The 23,374-nt window shown below is 33.8% G+C and overlaps 1 protein-coding gene across 1 annotated transcript in view; it reads left to right on the top strand.

The window, feature by feature from the left end:
- The window catches only part of LOC129234496 (protein white-like), a 79,608-nt gene that overhangs the window by 23,131 nt on the left and 33,103 nt on the right, over window positions 1–23,374 (top strand). Inside the window, exons 8-11 of the mRNA XM_054868495.1 lie at window positions 5,345–5,370; window positions 7,230–7,335; window positions 8,929–9,060; window positions 15,390–15,482. Coding sequence (XP_054724470.1) covers window positions 5,345–5,370; window positions 7,230–7,335; window positions 8,929–9,060; window positions 15,390–15,482 — 357 coding nt within the window. The remainder of the gene's footprint in view (window positions 1–5,344; window positions 5,371–7,229; window positions 7,336–8,928; window positions 9,061–15,389; window positions 15,483–23,374) is intronic.

The raw sequence follows: 23,374 nt of genomic DNA, 5'->3' as shown, positions 1-23,374 counted from the left end.
TATATACCTGTTTGACGTATATACGTGCATTTACGTGTATACACCAGTACATGTATCCACATATATATCCACGAGTACATCCGCTAATATACATGTATGCTTACAGAATGAATCCAAGATCTTTTGCAAAATCTAAGTGGTGTGACAGGGGAGGATAAGAAGCAAAGAATCATAAGGAACTTATGGTCGCTGACGCGCTACATGCACAAAAGGTCAGAAACTGATGTTAGCAAAACAGGTCACAAATTTGTTACACAAAGATGATTTTACCCGACATTTTAGTTCTTAAGAAATATTTAGAGCAGTTGTTGAAAGTTACGGCCTGTAGTAGCTGTAATACATGCATCGCAACAAAGGCGCAGCGACTGATGAAAGTTTTTCAAAAGTCTCGTAATTGCAACAGAGTGATTACGGTGCATGTATTACAGCTGCTGGCCGCAAATTTCATCAATAACTTTAAAACTTTCTTAAAACCTAAAATGTTATGTAAAATTATCTTTGTGTAATAAATTTGTGACCTGTTTTGCATCTATCAGTTTCTGGCTTTGCGTGCATGTAGCGCGTCAGCCTTGAGTTTCATTCCACATGTTTCTTATGATTCTTGCTTCTTATTCTCCCGTCTAACACCTTTTAATAATTTACCCAAGAGTTTAGACTCACCCTGTTTACTTGTATATCATATGCTTGTATGCAAGTGTCTACTCGAGTACGTAAGCGTATATACGTGTCTCCCTGAGTATATAATTGTTCATATATATACGAGCATAAGCGGGAATATACGTGTATAGTCGAATGTATATCTGTGTAGATAAAAAATACTTGCAGATACGCAAATACGTGTTTATTGTTGCATTTATGTGAATACGTATGTACTGTCGAAACGTACAGTACACATCCGCGATGACATCACTGCCTATCGTAGACACAGGGAAAGCATCCACCCACCTTGTAAAATAGTCAGTAAAGGTAATGATATATCTATTACCCTTTTCAGTGACAGGCAAGGGACCTACTATGTCGAAAGCGACTTTTTCGAATGGACCTGCCGGAATAGGAGCTCTCTGCAATGGAGCCAAACACCCTGGCAGATGCGCCCTTCGTTCCATACAACTCTGACACGACTTCACCCAGTTTACGATTTGAGCCCCCATTCTCGGCCAATAAAACATACTTTTGATTTTGTTAAAAGTTTTCTTAATCCCGGGATGACACGCTTGCGGACTATCATGATAAATCTCACATATTTTTCGCACCAACGACTGTGGCACAACGTACCTAATATCTTTTTCCCCTTGGAATTTCTGTTTCTGCATACCAAAATTTTATCCTTCAAGAAAAATTTCAGTTTATCCGGATATATCCGGCTCTTTTTTAACAGGTTGTTCTTTATCCTAATACATGCTCTATCTTTTTCCTGTTCCTCCCGCAATTTTTCAACCGAAATTTCAGCCTTAACCGGACCCATCTCACTCAATTCATTGAATTGAACCTCCCTATTTTGTGTCTCATATTCAGAAACATTTCTGGACAAAAAATCCGCCACCGTGTTAATTTTCCCTGGCAAATATTTTATTTCAAATTCGAACTGGGAAAGCGATAAAACCCACCGGGCTATTCTGCAGAATGAATCCTTAAGCTTAAAGCAGCTAGTCAGAGGCGCATGATCCGTGTACAAACAAAATAGTTTTCCCAGCAGATATTGTTTAAAATAATTGGCAAAATACACAATGGCTAAGGCCTCTCTTTCAGTCGTCGAATATCGAGTTTCCGCAGATACATATTTACAAAAGCACCAAGCCCAAATAACTCTCTGCTTAAAATTAACTAATATGAAATTTGCATTTTTACACACATTAAAATAACATTAGCCTATAACAACATAATACCACAATTTGCACAAATTAAAAAATTCTCATGTAATACATTAAAACATTACTTCACAGGGCTTGAATTCTACGACGAGGCATCAAACACTAAAAATCTCACACGCTGTACAAAAAGCACCAATTCGACCTTGCTTCAAAGATCTAGCGTAGGCTGAACGATTTGAGGATTCGCCCGCTGCCGGTATCTCCGAACTTCAATTTCTGCTATTCATTTTCACGGGCCACAAGACTTATAATTTCCAACCATCCGATGCGTTCATTAGCTCCCAGGTCTGGTCCATGGGGCCTCCACTTCCGACACAGCGATGAATTTAGTCTGGCAGAAGACTGATAGATTCTTGGTTCACTTATGTGATGCCGAGACTTCACATCTTAGCGAGGAACATTTATCTGCACTTAACCTTGCAAAGGGCCATCCCCATATTCACCATTTTAACGAAACTCGAGAGGCTGTTTCAGCCACGCACGCAAGGCGAGATGATATGCGTAAAAAAGGAAACTTTAGCTCTTTCGTACTGCCTTATATCCATTGCGTCATTTCCAACTGTTGCCACTACGCTTTTGGGCAGTACAAATGCTTTTGGGCAGTACACGTATACATACGTGCCTACACGAGTATATGCGTAGGGGGGGGGGGGGCAAGATGATATACTTAACCAAAAAACAGTTGTGGGGGCAAATTAAACTCATAAATCAATTAGAAAACTATGTCGTCATTATCTCTCAAATATTATAAAAGTATAAAATTTGACTCAATGTCCTATTTCCAACAGAAAAATTTTGACGCATGTTTAAATTAGGTGAGTCAAAACCCCATCTTAAGATGAGATTCAATGTTTGCCATAAGTCACAAAGATGAGCAGCTTCATCGTCCTCATCCTCCTCTCCTGCACACGATCAATCGGCCTATTTCTTGCATTCGCGGCACCTAATAAATTCTTCTTTCGATTGGGAATATAAATGTCCACAGTAAAGGCATTCGACATCAGAAGGCTCAGACGATGATGAAGACTCGGGTGGTTTCCCTTTAAGTACAGTTTTTGTTTTTAATTTTCCAGTTTGTATTCTTTTGTTTTTATCTTTTGACTGGCCAACTTTCATTGCTGTACGAGTTGATGGGGTAAATGAAAAAATGTCATCCAAATCCCTTTTTCACGTTTTGTATCTTCTTTTTTTCCTCGATTTTCTCCTCTTCCTGCTTAAATTTTTCCATTTTCTTCTCTTCTCTTTGCTTAGATTTTTTTTTATTTTCTTCCGTTCCTTATGAGCTTTTACCACAAAAAGTTCCTTTCTTTTAGTCCGCAAGATGTTTCGTTCTTCAAAGAAAAATTAGTTTTCATGGGGCCCAACGGCTTAACTAGATCTAAACTTGTGGTTTCATTCTTAGAATAAATTTTTCCAGTTGTCGAAACCGTAAAAACACCTCTGTCCAATTGCTGTTATTTAGCTTCTTTCACTTTTCTATGAAGTGTAGCCCGTGGTTATTATAATTTCGGGATGCTTTCTGAAATCCCATTTTTCCACTCACTATGCATTCAATAGCATGTTGCATCGATTCTAGTTACCAAATTCCCATGTTCGTCTTTCTTTTCACTATGTTAAGAATTCTCAAAAGAATAAAAAAACAAATCGCAATACATGTGTGGTAAGATGAGAGATAGTATTCCATCACGCCCCTCGTACAATATCTCGTCTTGCCCCACTGACGCCATTTGGCGTGTTCACTGTCGACTGAAGTTCAGGTTATCAATAAAATTACATTAAATCACTGTAAATTTATAATTTAGAGTTGCGGATTATGATTGTAGGAGAGTACAAACGATTAGTAAAATCGTACTCGCCAAACTACAATTAGAAAGGTTGTCCAACAAAATTAGAGCACGGCGTAACGCGCGAAAATTGAGAGAAAAACTTTATAAATTGCAAATGCAGTGCACAACCTGGTTGATTCGACCAACGTGGTTTCTACTTCTCCCAACGCAACTACTTGACTACTTTTCCGCTAGATAATAGCACCCACCTTGCTAGTAGCTTCAGTATTTCATCTTACCCCGATATTCCATCTTGCCCCACCTTCCCCTAAGCATACGCATATACTCGCATATTTAACCTTGTTTATTGTAAAAACAATACATATTAAGTGAAATTAGTATTTAATTTATATCTTCTGCCTTATACTTAAAGATTAAGTGACTTTAGAAGAACAATATTCATTTTAAGCCTAATATTATGACCACTTTACCCCATCTTACTTAAATTGTTCTAACAAATTATTCAAAATAGATTCAGCTAACTGCTAATGAGTAAGAGTTCTTGAGACAAGTAGGAAGCTTCCTGTGCAGTCAATCTGTTCGTAATTCTAACAAACAAAATTTCCCAAGGAAGTTAAAAAAAGGTGTTTAGATTTTACGAATTCTCATATTTACCAAAATATTTTTTTTTACCGAATAAAATTTTGCCAGTTGTAAAATTTTGTATTCAAAATTCTAAATACATTACCCTAAAATAAAATTTTCACATTCATTCGAACATTAATTTCCAAGCTATAGCCATTTATTTGAATTATGACCACTTTACCCTATTGAACACTTTCCCCCACCAGACCCTATTTTCTGTGGCATGCTGTTTTCAAATGATACCCTTTAGGAAACATGGGTCAAATGCCTCATGTGTGAGCTTTGAGCACATAATGATTGCGCAGAACCAGAATCTGATGCCTGGATTTGTGATTTTTGCAAATAATTTGTGTTTCTTTCTTGTTATACCAACGTTTCCAAAGAATCTCATTTAAGTTAAGGTTAAATTTTGATAGTGTTTATAGTATTCCATATATGGAGTACCTATTCCAAATTTAGATACCTTTATCATTATTTAGTTTTTTTTAAATTTGATTTAAAATTAGTGAATGTAACCAAAACTTATTACAAAATAAAGCGTAAATATATGATTATTATTAATGACTACAAAATGTTTTTTTATTTGTAACGTTTGGGCAAATTATGTGCAAAAAACAAATTGGTATTACATATTTCGTCCCTCTCCTCTACATTGGCAATTCTCATTTGCTACTCCGCTACCCAACTTGTTAGGTAACTTTTACTACAATAATTTCAATCAATCTTTGCTAATAATTTTAATATATTTCTGTACATCGGTCCTAATAACTGCAAAAAACGTGTATGCAGTTTGCGTTGCTAATTTTCTTTAAGAAAGATTGTGTTTTTTCACTCGGAGATTAACCAATATTTATGCTTAGTGCAACAAGGAATACTTTCTTAATAATTATGTGCTTAAATAAGTGAGACATAATTATTTTAAAATTTAATTAAAAGTATCAACTTGAAAGAATAAATGTAGTTTATGTAATAGTTTTTTGAATGAGTTTATAGATCGTTCTAATAGTGAATGCGCTTGTGCCGTATCTAATACATTTCTTAAATTCATTTTTATTTTTACAGCCTGGTGAAATTACTTACAAATCGAAGTAAGTAATGTTTTTTTCTATTAAAGTTCGATATTGTAGCTTAATATCTGTGTGGTTATTGCTAAAAAAATCTGTGAAACAAAACGTAGCAATAAGTGAAAAGTTCGAAAGGAAAACAATAAACAATGTTCCCAGCAAACATTTTTATTCATTTATTTATTTCGCATTTCATAACTTCTTTGATTACATTAATCGTATAGCCTTAAATTTAAATAATGTGAATGAATAATTTCGTTTTCTCTTCCTTAAAGCTTACAAATTTAGACAACTATTAATTTTGCAACTAAATTGTAGATTTCAAAGAAATACTTACATTTATAAAACTAAATGGTTATTTTGTTCATATGAATTAGTTTATGACAAAGTAAAGTAGTGTTTTTCGGCACCCCGTTAATCTGCACATTTAACAAACATCCGGTTTACAGGCGGAAATGGACGCATCCATTAGCTTTTAGGGATGTCAGCATTTGCAGATATATGTTAGCCTTTAACTAAGCAGAGTCTCATTCAAATGAGCGGAACACGCGCATCAAGTTTTTACTTTTCCCCTTCATTCAGATAGATTTACTAACTGGACCTATGCCAATTTCATTCAATCGTGGTTGGGCGGCATAATACATCGTTTATATATGCAACGCGCTAATGTTGATGAACAAGCTCCGGTGCCACGAAGCAAAACTCTACCACAGATCTGAAAATTTAAGTTTTTTGTACTTATTTTAAGTAACAAAGTGGAAAATAATGCAATTTTTTAAAAGTATTCAAAAATTGACTTCTATGGCACGTAAAAGTTCTTCGAGAAACTCGAATAAACTTCTAGACATCGAGTTCTCATAGGGTTAGCCAGTTTTCATGTTATAATAGAATCAATGTTAGTGGAAGTAATTTTTTACTTTGATTGTATAAAAAAAATTTAACTTTTTCATTGCTATCTCTCAACAGTAACGAACAGACAAAATCCCAGAAACGTTAAAAAAAAAAAAAAAATCCTTGAAATTGAAAGTCTGATCGAGGTAGTTATGGTTGGTAATGAAGGCAAAAAAAAAAAAAAAAAGGGGGTTCAATAAAAAGTTTTTATTAAAATGTGTCACGTGGAGTAATACACCCTTGTGCGAATTAATGGAATCAAGTTGGGAATTTTTAATTTTCGAATTTTGTGGGTTGTTCAATCTTTGTTTAATAACAGCTGTTTAGCCTACCAGCTGATTAGACGCTACAACCCCACGTTTATATTGTGTTTTGTAAAAGTATTATACATTTCTACATATTTTTGCTGCTTTTTCTCAATCCGGTCACTTTTTATCTTTTTGTTAGCCATGGATATTTCTCCACTGAAGAGGCAGGCCATTCTGACATTGAGTGAAAATCTGATTGCACAACAAAAGAAAAAATAATTTGTGCTTTGCTAAAAACATGGTTTAGAGACCAAGAATTCAAAGAAAAGTGCAAAACTCTAGTTGACTATATGCCCAGTAGAGTGAAAATGATGCTCGACAAAAAGGGGGGGGGGGAAGCATACTAAGTGGTGACTTTGATTTTATAATAAAAAATAAAGGTAATTTTGTTTAAAAAAAATGGCTTGATTTCATTAATTTTACCAAGGGTGTATGTAACTTTGGACACTACTTTCTCACAGAACTATGTTATTACTTAAGTGTTGTCTATCAACACTATTATGTCTTTGATGGTGAAAAATGTCCCACAGCAATGTTATGGATTTTTGATCAATATTTTATTTCAAATTTCATACTTTGCGTGGAAAATAAAACTTTTTTTGGCGAGAATATTACCATAACGACGTCTTTTCACAAAAAGTGATTATTTTTCGCCAAGTTTTTCATGCGTTTTAATGCATTTAGGTACAAAGCGTCGTGGTGCAGTCAGTTCTACGCGCTACTTTGGAGATGTTGGATCAGTATGATTCGAGAACCTATGCTCGCCAAAGTCCGATTCGTGCAGACCCTCGTAAGTAATAGCCAAAGTTAAATATGTTCATTTGTTTATTGTACTGCAAGCATCGGAAGGATTGTTACGCAAAATGCAAGGTGATTAAAAATGATGGGCACAAATTCAAAAAATCCTATTTTTGAAAGTATTGCACATATAACAAGAAGTGATACAGAAATGCACAAAGACATATACAAAGTTTCTTTAAGTGACTTCTTCTAAATGGGTACACGACAAACGTCTAATCTGTAATCCAGTTCTCTCTACCCGCCATAAGTTTTTTTTTCGTGGAATTATGTCAAAAATTCTGTTTGTCAACTCAGGAAGCCAAGAATACTGCAGAAACTTCAAGAACATATTTTTGCCGCATTAAACGAACCATTCTCAGTATGATGATACTCCTAAATATGTGGAAACAACAGGATTACTGGTTAGATGTTGTCGTGTAACAAAAAGCTCCAACATTGAGCATTTGTTAAAGGGGTGTTCAAATGAAAAGGTGTCAAACGTCACAACAATGCAACTGCTAATACATTTTGCGTTTGCCTCTATAAGAGAATCTGTTCGCTAGCGAGACAACTGGGGTGCGATTGAAGTTCCAGCGTGGAGCACGCTCGCATGCGCAGGAGAGATCCAGAGTATTTTACAAAGAGCACCGCCCAATTAATGCGGCAGTGCATGTGAGGGCAGGATGGCGTTCAGATAGCAGGAGAAACATTAACTCTGACAATTGTTTACTTGTATATAATATATAACTTGATATATACTCTATAACTTGTTTTCTGTAATCAACGTAAGTCAAATTACTTGCTACCAAATTTTGTTTTGAAAATAACGTTCACGTTATGGATAGAAGAAGATATAAAGGAAATTTAAAATTCTCGTTTGAAAAATTTGCACTCCAAAACCTACGCAGATTCACCAAGAACAAAGTGCCAGGGCTTTTTCCGAAGGGCGTGGTTTTGTTCCATGATAACGCGTGGCCACACGTCTCCTTGGTCAAGTTGGAGCAACTTTATCCAACAGCCTTACAGCCTGGACATGCTGCCCTGCGGTTTCCATGTGTTTCGTCCATTGAAAAAGCATCTGAAAGAGAACCGGTTCAACTCGGACGACGAACTTGAGGACACCGAAAAGGACTGGGATTCGTGACAGCCACAGAAATGCTGGGAACAAAGAATCCTTCTTTTATCTAATTTCATCCTTCTTCTAGTTCATCAGTGTTATAGTTGTGATTAGGCCTATGGTACATGCTTTGAATCGGTCTTCATTTAGACCCACAGTACCGTTTGATACCTTTTCATTTGAACATTCCTTGTAATTGAATATTTTGCACGGTTTGCTAACACGTTGCACATTTGTGCAATAAAGCTTTACTGAGGGGGGAAAAAGTGTATTTATTTTCGAATTCATGTATCAATTACTCGTATTGTAATATATGTATAATATGTTCAATAGTTTCAAAGATTATGTTTTGATGTCTGATCCATCTCATCCTGTATTTTATTCATTAATTATTATGTCTGATTAATTAGTTTTCCTTACAATACACTGAAAAAAATGTTTTTCTGAAATTGTACTGCAAACTCATTTTTTTTTTTTTAAATGCAGGTGGTTTCATTGCTGCTGGGGCTGATCTATTTAAACCAGGCGTATGACCAGAATGGTATCATGAACTTAAACGGTGCTCTTTTCCTTGCTCTGACTAACATCACCTTTCATAACCTGTTTTCTGTAATCAACGTAAGTCAACTTACTTGCTACCAAATTTTGTGTCGAAAATAACATTGGCATTATGGATAGAAAAAGATGTAAATGAAATTTTAAAATTATCGTTTAAAAAATTTGCAAATGCATCTTTTATGTTTTGTCGAAGATTAAACCATTTCATAGGGGGGTGGAAATTTCATATGGGTACGGAATATTTATAAATTATCTTTTAGTTTTGAAATACAATCCAAATCAGGCCAACGCATTTGGTCGTGGTGCACTTTAGGATTGTTGGTGATCGTCCTTGGATGACTTCAAAACTGGATGAAAACAAGAAACACCTGGATTGCATTCACATTTTTCTTTTCGTGAAGCATCGTTGTTTGTTTGCAATAAATAATAAATTTCAGCTGAAAGTTAGTTCCAAAGTAGCCGATAAGGTGCGTATTGTGGGAGACTTAATTTGCTAGTTTCGGTTACTACCCTCTTCATTTCTTACGAATTCAATGCTCTCAAATCTTCAACCGAGCTCCAACAATGCTGAAGAGCACAATACAAATTATGTTAACTATTTAGGCTTCACCTCAACGATGAAACCACTTATAAAGCTTTCTTATCATCAAGACGTTACGTATTCTACTTTTGTTGTTGTTGGCGTGTCTGTAATAAACTACTACGGAGAGATTGGTGCGATTGCCTCGAAAAGTTGGACTTCTAACAGATACGACAGCGCAAGAAAGATTTACAGCACATGTAAAGGAAATAACACCCATGGCACCGGCGGGAATCGAACCCGCAACCTCCGACATATGATGCGACGCTTCTACCATAGAGCCACGGAGGCTCCTACGTATTTTACTGAAAATCTGAAATCAAGTGACATACCATCCCTTCTCGAGCGAGTGTAGCTTCACACGAATACCTTTAGTACAGACTTTTCCCAACGACGATTGGATTTTTTGCTTCCCTGAAGCAAGTGTGTGAAATTGCATTTTTAAATTTTTGTGTTTCACATTTTAGTGCTAATACTTGGAATGTGACAATAAAAATGTCTGTGTTTCCCTGAGATAGAAAAGAAAGTATTTGCATTGTCTATTGTGGAATGCGTAGGGACTTACAGTGCTGGCCAAATTATTAGACTAAGGCTGTTTTTAAAGCAAACTCTTCATTTATTACATACCTATAGACGCATTAACGAACATTGAAATAATTATCTAATATTTAGTATGCATTCCCTTGTTCTTGATGAGCATTTTAAGTCTTTTTGGCATACTTTTCACAAGGTTTACACCATTTCTTAACTTTTTAAAAAAGGAGGTAAAGAATTGTTTATGCTCACTATTATATATACTCACATACACATATTTACTAATTACGTAAAACTAATTTTAAATATAACAGAACGCACTACTAAAAAGAACTAGGGAACTGTTTAAGCTGATTGAGGTTATGTTCCTGGTAGGTAGATAAATAAAGAACATAAACAAAGCAGATAGTGCTGCCACCTGCCAACATTAAATTATGCTAAAATAACGTAAAATCAGTGTACAGTATGTACTGTACTTTAACAGTAAAATAAATAGTATTTTAGTACAAATAGTGTACAAAAAGCAAAAAAAAAAAAAAAAACTCTTTAGTCTAATGATTTGGCCAGCACTGTAATTGTTTTAACTTGGTGAGGAAAAAATCTAAGCTATTTATATTAGAAACTCCTGAGTAAACAAAAAAAAAAGCATTCATTGCTTAGACATTCAGAACAACAAAAAAATTATGCTGTATTCACATTGTAAAAATTCAGTTTCTCTGTTATTTTGAAAATGTTAAGTTTTATTATTGGGGGGAGGGGGGAGGATATGAAAACATTACAGTTTTCTGATTTTGCTGGAAATTGTAGAAACAGAGCAAAATTTATCACGTGCTTTTTTTTTCATCTTTTCCTTTTTCTGGTCTTTTGAAACCCCGAAAACAAACTCTTCTCTAAATGATAACATCAACGATAGTTAATCACAAACACTTCCAAGCATGTTTCAGTGGGTTAATTTTCAAATACATTCAGGGGTGTGCACAGAAATTTTGGGGCCCGTCACAAATGACTTTTCCGGACCTCCTCCATATTGTTTACCCCTATATTTCATGCCTAGTTTTAAAAATATTGGGCCTCCTTCGGGCTCGGGTCAACAGGTGTCCCTTTACGCCCCTGAATATATTGACACATTAGGTTTGACACAATTTGAAATATTTTGTTGTTATAAACATTAAAACTTTCCCGGGAATAAGTTACTTACAATTTACAGCTTTCTAACCAGATGATTATTTGTGAGTTAATTTACTTAGATTTTAGAAATTCCACAAAACGTCTTGGCAAGTCACCGTTTTTCTCATGAGTGTTAATTTAATAAAACATTCTGTAATTTCCTTTCTGAAAATAAATAATCGAACAAATATTGTTAATACTATCCTTAATACTCAGCAATAAGTGAAAATGGTATAAATATCTATTAATTTAAGAAATTTTAAGTATTTGTATAACTATTTTTCTCATGAGTGTCCTTTGTTTCCTAAATAATGGGCAAAATTCGCGATAAAACATACAAATGTTTCCATTGCAATTACCATGAATAGCTAAAAAATTTCAATATTGAAACCAATTTTTAAAGATTAAAGAAAACGTTTATTAATAGAAATGCTGCATTTTAGCTATAGTAACTGATATGGAATACTAATGATAAAGAATTGTACCAATTATATGGAATTTGCCAATGATATAGAATTGTAGCAATGCTAAAGAATACTAATGATAAAGGATTTATCCACATTTCTTAAATAATGCCAGATAATAATTTAAAAAAAACATTACAGCTAGTTTATTCATTGAGAGTATATAAGAGTACATTGCAAATCATGATCGTATAGTTTAAAATGTTAAAGATTAAGAAATGGCCATTTTGAAAATGTGATATTAAAAGATGCTGATCAGCACATGTATGGTACACAAGAGTAAAACATTGTTTAAGACAATTACTATTCAAATAAACTCATATTTTATAAAACAATGATCAATGGAGTCAAAAAAATTACATATTACAATTTGTTGATCAGTGAAATTGCAAAAAAAGTTGTAGAGTCAAAAAATTGGATTATACGACCTGTCCGATGTAATACGTGAAGAATGATGGCATGTTTGCCATCTTTTTTTTAAATACCAATTTGCAAAAGTTCGGAGATGGCGAAGCACTCGATTTTTTATAGAAAATTTTGAAATCGCCCCGCACACGATTTCATTATATATTATTTACTTAGATGTCGTCATCTTCAATGTATTAGACAGGAGGTTTCAACGGATTAAGTTGGATGCCGATTCACGATCGTCTCACAAACAAAAATCTGGTGTTCTAGTAGGCATCAGCCTCAGCTCAAAAAAAAAAAAAAAAAAAAAAAAAAAACATCCAGCGAAACCCCCGAACACCAATCAAGTCCGGGAGTCGCCACACGAACAACTTTTTTTTCGAACTACATTTTCATTCGATCTGATCCAAACTGCCGCCACATGGGAAAAAAAAAACAGCATGATGTGATTCAGTTAACTGAGTGGTTGCAGTTATTGGCGGCGTGCAACCGTAGGAGCGAAAATGCGAGGCTGGTGACTGGAGGTGCGTTTCACGTGGAGGTCGAACCGCGTTTGGAGGCGGGTGTGACGAACAGGATTGTCACAGTAACACTCATGGGATATGAACTCGTTAAATTTTTTATTGTACTCGTAGGGTTTTGGCTGCAATTCCTCTAAAATATATAGCTATGTGAGTACCATATCTTAAGAATTAGAGTTGTTCCTAAACAACGCGCACCAATTTCATTTTCACAAACATTAACTTTGTGTCAATGTTAATTCTTCAATTTTTAACAAATGTGAATTTTATATATATATATATATATATATATATATATATATATATATATATATATATATATATATATATATATATATATATATATATATGACCAAAAGTATTGGGGCACTTTCAAAAATTCCCATTTTGAAAGGATTTCTCGAGAAATAAATAACCAATTGCTTTGTAACTTTTGTCACATAAAAGGTATGTTCTAACTGACATTTTCCATTGAAAGCTATATCACGAATGCATTTAGTGGACCAGCAACAAATTTTGGAAAACAAAAATGTTTTTTAATCATCGTCACCTTACTATGTACATTTATTTTAAGTACTTTTGAGAAAATATCAATGATATTCATGAAAATATAAGCATTTCTTTCATAACTACGAATTTTAATTAAAGCTTTTTGGCTCAAAACACGCAAAGTTTTGAATCAAAAGTTGCTAAACTTTCAGAAAACTTCACAGCACACTGTAAAAACGATTCAGAAACGTTCCTGGAAAATAATAGGCAGCTGATGTGCCCAATTTCAACCAGTAACATATCTTACAAGAACCAGGAACGTTTTCCCGATAAAAGTCAGTAACCTTCCTGAAACCTGGGAAATCTCCCCTGTTAAAGCCAGTCGTGAACCTTTTAGAACAATTGAATAGGTTTAATGCATTTGATTAAAACCTTTCTGGTTTACCAGGAAAACTCCAGAAGCATTAGCGCAAACATGGCCAAAGCTAAGCGATTAATTGCAAGCAAGAAACAAACATATTCCTTGCCTACCTCGTAACGCCTGCATCTATCTAGTGACTTATTTGCTTCCATTAGGAGCTTAGTCAATCCAGACGGGCAGTAATTAAGCTAAAGCCGTTACACTTAATAAACACTCTCAGTCAACTTTTAAACTGGTAGCAAAAAAACATTTTTCGCACCAGTCTGCATTCGTGCATCTTTTAGCAATTCAGGAAACTTTTTTGCGAAGATACTTGATTTTGCGGGGAAATAGGTGAAAACCTCTGAAATCCCGAAACGTTCCAAGGAAATAACCAGTAACGTTTTGGAATTTTTTTACAGTGCATACAAGAGAAGTATAAAACTAAAATTTAAAAGTTGAAAATTTAATGAAATATGAACGTTTAAAGCAATTAATTTTTCTCTGTTCATGCGCAAAAGATAGCAATTCCAACTTATATTAAAATTTTAGTTCAATATCTTAAAAATTCAAAAGTTATCAGCGTTCTAATACGTTGAACTTGAATAGCTCTTGGGCATACTACAAATCGTGAGGGATCGTTCGCAAATTATCTGTTTTATCAAGAATGACACTAAGCGATTGCAAGCAAATGTTGCAAACTTACGAACGTCTCCTAACGAGTCGTCGCCTATCCAAGATATATTCGAATTCGGCTCATTATATCGCTGGTAACATAGAAGAATTCGTCGCTGGAATTAATTCTATCGGTGTGTTTGAAAATTTAGTTAGGTCTTTCGGTTCCTTAACAAAAAATACATCGCTGCCTAATTGTATATTTCTATACTTAAAAAAATATTACAAAATAAATGGGTAACACCCGTGAGAGATGAATAAAATACTCTCCATACTGAATTGTGCATTTCAATCTACAACATATAAGGAATAAATATATCTACTTTTAGATTTACACATTCTAAGAAGAAACAAATATGGCTCCCCTAACACTGTTGCTAACTACGATAAAGAAATATTTTGCACATAAAAAAAATATTTAATTCCCCGCGGTAACACTCATGCGTTGCACTTAAGGACACAAACTGCATTGAAATTTTAAAATGATAGATTGGCAGTCCAGTAAAATCAATTTCAGCTGTGTCTAAGTCACAAATGATACTTCTTTCTTCAATGCACAAAAAATAAAAAGGCTGATTGAAAACGTACAAAAAAGAAAGTTTATGCGAACTTTCTAATCAGGACAAGGAAATTTCCATTACTAACTAACTAAAGTAGTAAAAAAAGGCTTATTAATTTACAACCATGAAAATAGGCACTTAATGTAATGAAGTTAATGTTAAACAATACCTCACTACGGGATTATGCAATGTCAAAAAAAAAATTTTTATCAACATAAAATTTAACGGAAAAAGTCCGGTCACCAAACTGTTAATCGTTTTGAAAATCACCCAGTGCTCTTTTAATTTGATTAATATTGCAGTAAAATTTGTCAAATTTTGTAGTAATGCTGTGTACCGTTTTGATATAACTCTGACTTTATGCTTAATTACCCTGCACAAACATAAATATTTCAAATTTTTTCTTGGCTGTTTTCGTGATGACGTTTGAGCAAAGAACAAAATTATTAACATTTGTTTCATATGATCATTAAACTCAAACAAATCAAATGCTCGTCAAGAACCGAGTACATCAAGGGTGCCAACTTTAGTTATAGTGCCGTAGTTCCTCTCATTTTGACATTAATTAATTAGTAAAAATCTTATTTGCAGACATTTTGCTTAGAAAAACCCATTTTCTTGCGAGAACATTGGAATGGAATGTACAGAGCCGATGTTTACTTTTTATGCAAGACCATTGCAGAGGTAAGAGAGCTTGTTCTAAAAATCTCTCAAACGTAAATAAAATCATACATGAATAAAAAGTCTAACAATATGTATTACGTAATAAGCTGCTAGTAACCAACCTTAAGCGAGAGCTAAGGCAGAACTATAGTCATATACCGACAGCCAGTTATGAAATACAGAGACTGCAGTTTCATCCTTGTTATGAACTCATCAGTCTGAAATAGTCAATTATATACAGTGATAGCCAATCAGTCATTAAGTCAGTTAGCAATCTACAGAGTTCCCACAAATAACTGACGGCAAAATTCATTTGTGCGTAATTTGCATTCAAGATGTTCTTTAGTTTTGGCAACACTTAATAGTTTTAGTTTAATTAATTCTATGAGCAATAGCGCAGACAATTTTTTGAATTAAAATCCGTTTTATTCTTTGCATTATCAAGATGGATGCTAAACGACGTTTGATTCTCAAATTGCATTTAAAAGGTAAGTGGAATTGTGATTTTTTTTAAAAATTGAAGTATTTAAATGTGTCAAAGAGAATAATTGAAAGAACTTTAAAACGGTTTAAAGAAACAGGTAGTGTAGAAGTAAGGCATAGTGGTGGAAGAAAACGCAGTGCTCGATCAAAAAAATTAATAAAATATATCCGCGAAAGAATTCGAAGAAATCCTGCACAATCTGCCCGAAAAATTTCACGATACCTAAATTTATCAAAAAATATGGCTGGAATCATCATAAAACAGGATTTAAAATTAAAAGCTTACAAGAAAATAACAGTCCATGGATTAACAGAGAAAAATAAAGTTGAAAGACTCAGAAAATGTAATTATCTGCTGAAAAGACACGCTTCTAATGGGAATTTTTTCGGATGAGAAGTTATTTTTGCAACAAGCATCTCATAATAGGCAAAATAACAGGATTTATGCAACACCAATACAGAATATCAGTTCAACTAAAATTGTTCAGAGGTTCCAGAAACCATTTTCAGTAATGATTTGGGGTGCTATAAGCAAGAGAGGAAAACTGCCCCTTCTTTTTATTGAAAATGGTGTGAAAATTGACAAATATTATTATTTACAAAAAGTATTAAAATCTCACATGATTAAAGAAGCCCAAAAATCATTTAAAAAGGATTCATTCACATTTCAGCAAGATTCGGCACCCGCCCACAAAGCAAAGATTGTTCAACAATGGTGCAAACAGAATTGTCCATGTCCATCCTTTATTTCCACAGAAGAATGGCCTGCATCCAGTCCTGATCTCAATCCACTGGACTATTGCATATGGAGATATATGGGGAATCAATTGAAAAACCTAAAACCTATGTCCACAATTAAATTTAAAAATTCACTACTAAAGATAGGGAATGAAATTCCGTTCTCTGAAGTGCATGTCGCACGAAGGCCTTTCCAAAAAGATTGTGATCTGTGATTACAGTTAAAGGAGCGATAATAGAAACAATTGCTTAAACATTGATCAACAATGATGTTACTTTTATTTAACATTTATTTTATCATTATAGAAAAACTTGTATTACAGTAATACATTTTTTTTAAACCGTCAGTTATTTGTGGGCACCCTGTAAACCCATCAAACTCATTAATAGCTGAAATCCAACTAATAAATCACGGTTCTACAAAAACTTCTTTGATTAAAGGTCATTCAAAATCTGCTAGAAACAACAGAGCAGATTTTCTGGCAAATCAAACAGCAAATGGATTCTTAATACCAACAAAACAACAATATTTACCACATCCAAGACGTTTGGCAAAACAGAAATTTTTACAAGATCTACTGACTGCTTGACAAGTACGTTGGGATCAAAACTTTAACAGGAAGAGAAATCTACAAAATCCGTTATAAAGTTAAATTTACTCCTTTGAATTTGAATAGACATGAAGTATTTTTCTTTCCTAGCCATGGCCCTTTCCCTTCTTTCTTAAAAAGATTCCATATTATAAATACTGATCTCTGCAGATGCAAAACAACCTGAAATCCTCAGAATGACATTCAACATTGTATTCACACTTCCTCATTCCATCTTCGTTCTTCAGGCAATTGGACTCAAGACTTAAACTAGTATGTTGTGGCCATCACGAAACTTTCTTCTATATTTTTCTTTTTTTTTCTGATCCCTCCCCATGCTTGACGAGGAAGCAATATTCCCAACAAAAACAAAATTACACATGCAAAAACTTGACTACCATCCCAATGTCTGAATTATTGCAAAAGCAAAGCAAAGAGCGAAAATTGAAAGTTATTTTAAAAGCCTTGCTTGAATTAATTACAAATATTTTATTTGTTAACAAACATAAGATGGCAACAGTTAAAAATTTTAAATCATTGAGATAATATTTCCGATCATTTCCATTCAATTAAAATCACGAGAAATACGCAGACGACAATCTATTACGATTTATCTTTCTTATTGTTGCATTAATAAAGCTATTTTTATCCAAAAAAAAAATCAACACCTCTTGGAGCGATTGGCGTCAAAATTGAACCAAAGCCTGTTTACATATGGATTCACATATATTCCAAATTTCAACCAGAACGTAGCATTACTTCTTGAGATAGGGCACTCACAATGGAAAAAAAGAACGGGCGATTGCGCTACCCCCTTTTTAGCTGTTGACACCAAAATAAAATCAGCTCTTATACCCACTAAGGACTACTTGCCGATAAATTTTTCTTTCATTCTGTTCATTATTTCTTGAGATACAGCAGTCACAATTGACGACAAAAAAACGTTCTATAGCTCAACCCCTGTTTGAGATATTGACACCAAAATTGAATCAGCACCTGTTCCTGTTAATGGCAACATATGGACCAAATTTTGTCTGATTCCGCCAGTTACTTCCTGAGGAATAGCAAGCACGCGTAACTCAAAAAACGTCCCATTGCTCCACCCCCCTTGGAGGAATTCGCGCCAAAAACCAATGGGCACAAGTTCACATAGGGGCACATATGTGTACCAAATTTCGTTCGATTTCATGCAGTAGTTTTTGTTGTAGAGCGGCCACAAAAAACTGGTCACACACAGACGTGACACACACACATACACACATACATACACACACACATACATACACACACACAGACAGACAGACATTTTCCAAAAATAGTCGAAATGGACTCAGCACACCTCAAAACGTTCGAATCCGTCAAAATTCGAAATTCGAAAATTTGCACGAATCCAATACTTTCTTCTATGTATTAGATATAGAAGAAAGTAAAAACTATAACTTGTTTCCTGCAGCAAAAAAGAAAATTACCAAACCTATTTCTTTTTTAATTGACCACGAACATTTTCTTTTTGAATAAGTTTTTAAATTTCAGTACTATTAACTGCACTTTTTAAAAATTATTTTTTATTATTGTTATTATTATTATTACTATCATTTTTACTTTCTTCTATATCTAATATATAGAAGAAAGTATTGGATTCGTGCAAATTTTCGAATTTCGAATTTTGACGGATTCGAACGTTTTGAGGTGTGCTGAGTCCATTTCGACTATTTTTGGAAAATGTCTGTCTGTCTGTGTGTGTGTATGTATGTGTGTGTGTATGTATGTGTGTGTGTATGTATGTGTGTATGTGTGTGTGTCACGTCTGTGTGTGACCAGTTTTTTGTGGCCGCTCTACAGCAAAAACTACCGCATGAAATTGACCGAAATTTGGTACACATATGTGCCCCTATGTGAACTTGTGCCCATTAGTTTTTGGCGCGAATTCCTCCAAGGGGGGTGGAGCAATGGGACGTTTTTTGAGCTACGCGTGCTTGCTATTCCTCAGGAAGTAACTGGCGGAATCAAACAAAATTTGGTCCATATGTTGCCCCTAACAGGAGCAGGTGCTGATTCAATTTTGGTGTCAATAGCTCAAACGGGGGTTGAGTTATAGAACGTTTTTTATCGTCAATTGTGAGTGCTGTATCTCAAGAAATAACGAACGGAATCAAACAAAATTTTTTTGACAAGTAGCCCTTAGTGGATATAAGAGCTGATTTTATTTTGGTGTCAACAGCTAAAAGGGGGGTAGCGCAATCGCTCGTTCCTTTTTTCCATTGTGAGTGCCCTATCTCAAGAAGTAATGCTACGTTCTGGTTGAAATTTGGAATATATGTGAATCCATACGTAAACAGGCTTTGGTTCAATTTTGACTCCAATCGCTCCAAGAGGTGTTGATTTTTTTTTTTTTTTTTTTTGAATAAAATTAGTTTTATTAATGCAACAATAAGAAAGATAAATCGTAATAGATTGTCGTCTGCGTATTTCTCGTGATTTTAATTGTATGGAAATGATCGGAAATATTATCTCAATGATTTAAAATTTTTAACTGTTTCCATCTTATGTTTGTTAATAAATAAAATATTTGTAAATAATTGAAGTAAGGCTTTTAAAGTAACTTTCAATTTTTGCTCTTTGTTTTGTTATTACAAAAATTCAGACATTGGGATGGTCGTCAAGTTTTTGCATGTGTAATTTTGTTTTTGTTAGGAATATTGCTTCCTCGTCAAGCATGAGGAGGGATCAGAAAAAGGAAAAATATAGAAGAAAGTTTCGTGATGGCCACAACATACTAGTTTATTTTGGCATTAATCATTTTGAAAGCAATCAAAAGAGACAGAAATTGATATTTTTAATCTTTTTTCTTTTGTTATGTTTTCGTTTTATTTTTTATTGATCTTTTTTTTTCTGTAAATATATATATATATATATATATTTACAGAATTATATATATATATATATATATATATATATATATATATATATATATATATTTTTCGAACAAAATATTTTTTTTCTGTATTATATCAAAATTGAATGTTTCCCATGCGGATGTTTGCAAATTTTCACATACGTCATCCCATAATTTGTTAAAGTTAACATTGTTGAATATGTACAAAGAGATGGCGTATTAAAATTAAAAAAAAAATCGTCCTCAAGCAATGGTGCAGCTAAATTCGTAGAATAAAGACAATAGCTTCAAGGACAAAACTGAAGTCTCTGGATATCATAACCGGGCATTCGTTACATGCATACAGTTCTGCCATAGGGCTTAAGGGTGCTCTTCACTGAGAGTCTGAAAGATTCGGATCTAATGTTAACCTACGGGGGAAAGTTGGAGCTTGTTTTACAAATTCCTGTAAAGTTTTCGGATCCGTTTTTTTTTCTGAGTATTTTTCAAGACCATGTCTGTTTCTTTTAGTTTTTACTTTTTTGATGTGTCCATTCTCCGATTTTTTAAAATTCGAGAAAAAATGAATTTCTTCGAAAATGAGGTACTGTTGGACATTTCGCTCTGTAAAACATCTGCAACTCGTGCTATCGAAATTTTAAGAACGCCCTGACACGCAAAATATTTCCAGCTCTCTTTTGAGATCTTGTTTGAAATAATGCGACCATTTTTTAAACAAATATCATGTTCTAACTATTGAAAAAAATTTCAAAATACGTTCACTTTTTGCATTTGCCCCGCCCTAGAATAGTTACCTCCCCTTTTGAGGGGTAAAAGCTAATGGGGTGTAAGATTTATTACCCTCTCATTAGTTCCCCTCAATGACCTCCGCTGGACGTCCTTTCTTCTTTCCTCTTTTCCTAAGGCTTTCGTGAAGAATCAAGTGCTTTTGAAAGTGAATCCATGTAGATGCGTGCTATTAGCTGTTAAATTCGCAACATCTGCTTTTTTTCAAATTTGTGGTTTGAAAAGAAATAGATTTGAAAGGAATATTTCTGAGTCAAATTGTTTATTTACAATATAATGAACATTGTTACAATGCTGTCGAATGCGAAAAGTTGACATTTTTCCCTTCCAGTAGAAAAATATTTTTATATATAGATTAAATCGTATTCCAGATACTGGGTATTTTGCATCGTTTTACATGTGTTTTATGTTACTACAAATGGTACACACATAAAGTGCTTTCCACAGCTCAACAAACATTTTTGAAAATTATTTGTGTCTTTAAGAGCCAGACCCGTCAAATTTCTTTAGAAGGTTAGGGAGGTGGAAAATTCAATAGCGGAAAACATTCCGTACACCAACATACTCATTAAATACATAGAAAATCATGAAAAATATATTAGCAATTTAATATGATTCAGTTAATGTAAAAAACACACCGTGGTAGAATTACTAAGCATTGTATGTATTAGTTTTAATGACGTTTTCAGCCTTATGTTGCCGACAAAGCTAACTAAAATGTGAACAATATAGAATGGGGGTTACAAATTTTCACTGTTTTCTATTTTCATTCTCAGAAGCTAGATCAACATTTTAATACAATGTAGAAAAATTAATTACAGGCATAAAGGTTTTCAGGTCACATAAGCACCCCCCCTTAAAAAAACATCATTAAAGATCGTCTTAAATTTCGTTTTTATGGCTTTAATTTCAAAAAATTTCGGGAAGGGAGTTTGTGAAAAGTCCTTCTTTGACCATAAAAAAAAAAAAAAAAAAAAAAGTCGTCTAAAATTGCATTTTTGGATTTCAAAAACCTGCATGTCCCCAACGTTAATGAAGATGGCCTACAATCATGTTTATAACACTTTAAAAATTTTGCCTCCCCCCCAACATCACACTAAGACTGCGTTTTTACACTATTTCGAAAAATTCCGGGGAAAGCTTCCGAACTCCCCGTTTCCTAACAGAATTGAAGAACCTGAAATTGTGTTTTTGGCGTTTCAAGTTCAAAAATTTGCTGGTGGAAGATCACAGGACCTCTTACTTACTTCCAAATACTACCAGAGATCGTCTAAAAGTGCATTTTGAAAATTTTTATTTTCGAGAAAATTAAAAGGCATAGCCCCCAAACAGAGTGCTTGGGAAAATAGGGAGTATTTCTGAGTAAATAGTATGCTTACGATAAAGATCATGTTAATTAAATATAGAAATGGTTCCCTCTCCTAAACAAGAAGCTAAATCCTTTCTCTCGCTGTATTTACATATTACTAGGAGTCAATAGAATAGAAAATGTGGGATCTCAAAAAAGATTTTTGTTCTATACGAATGAAAATTACTTGATAATCATTGGATTAGAACATTCATTTTATTCTGTGACTGAAGACAGGATACGATAATTTTTCGGCACAGAAGTGCGTAACACAGAACTTAAAAGAAAAAGTTTGTCTTGTTTGTTTTTTTTTTTAATTGTGAACCCTTACTTGTACCTATAATTGCTTTCCTAAATGTAAGCTGTTCATTTTCATTTTTGTTTCAACTTTATGTATTTCCTGCAAATCTGTTTCTTGCCCTTTTTTTTATTTTTTATTATTGATTCATTAAATGCAAGATGCATGAAAACGAGGCAGAGCGATAAAAACTTTAAAATCTGGCAGAGCGAGGCGTTGAGATTTTTTTCATCTAAGTATTTCGAGATTTTTTTTTTTTTTTTTTTCAGGCAGATATACATGTAGGTAATATTTTCGTGCCTTCTGAGAAAAAGGACAACCCTTAATATTTATTATGACAACTAACGAGGATCAGACACCAACAAGACTCATTAGAAAATTTTAATAAAAACTCAATGTGTTGAAGTAGAAGCACTATATACACTATATGACCAAAAGCATCGGGACACTTTCAAAAATTCACATGTTTAGGGATTTCTCGAGAAATAATAGACCAATTGCTCTATAATTTGTTTTGCATAAAATGTATACTCTAGTTGTCATTTTCCAATAAAAATTAAGTCTGCTATTCATTTAGGGGACCGACAACAAATTGAGTAAAAAAGTTTTTTGTATAATTTTTCATTGCAAATTGCTGGGAATAAGCTATAATTTTCAGAAATGAGTTAAAAATCTATCAAAAACTTATTTTTATATTTTTGTGAAAGTATCTCTTATACCCATGGAAATATAAGCATTTCTTTCAAAAATGCAAAATTTTTTTGAAGGTTTTCG

This window comes from Uloborus diversus, chromosome 1 (genome assembly GCF_026930045.1).
Source record: "Uloborus diversus isolate 005 chromosome 1, Udiv.v.3.1, whole genome shotgun sequence".
In the NCBI taxonomy this organism is placed as follows: Eukaryota; Metazoa; Arthropoda; class Arachnida; order Araneae; family Uloboridae; genus Uloborus; species Uloborus diversus.
Note: the sequence above shows the minus strand (reverse complement) of the source record. Positions and strands in the feature narration are given on the sequence as shown.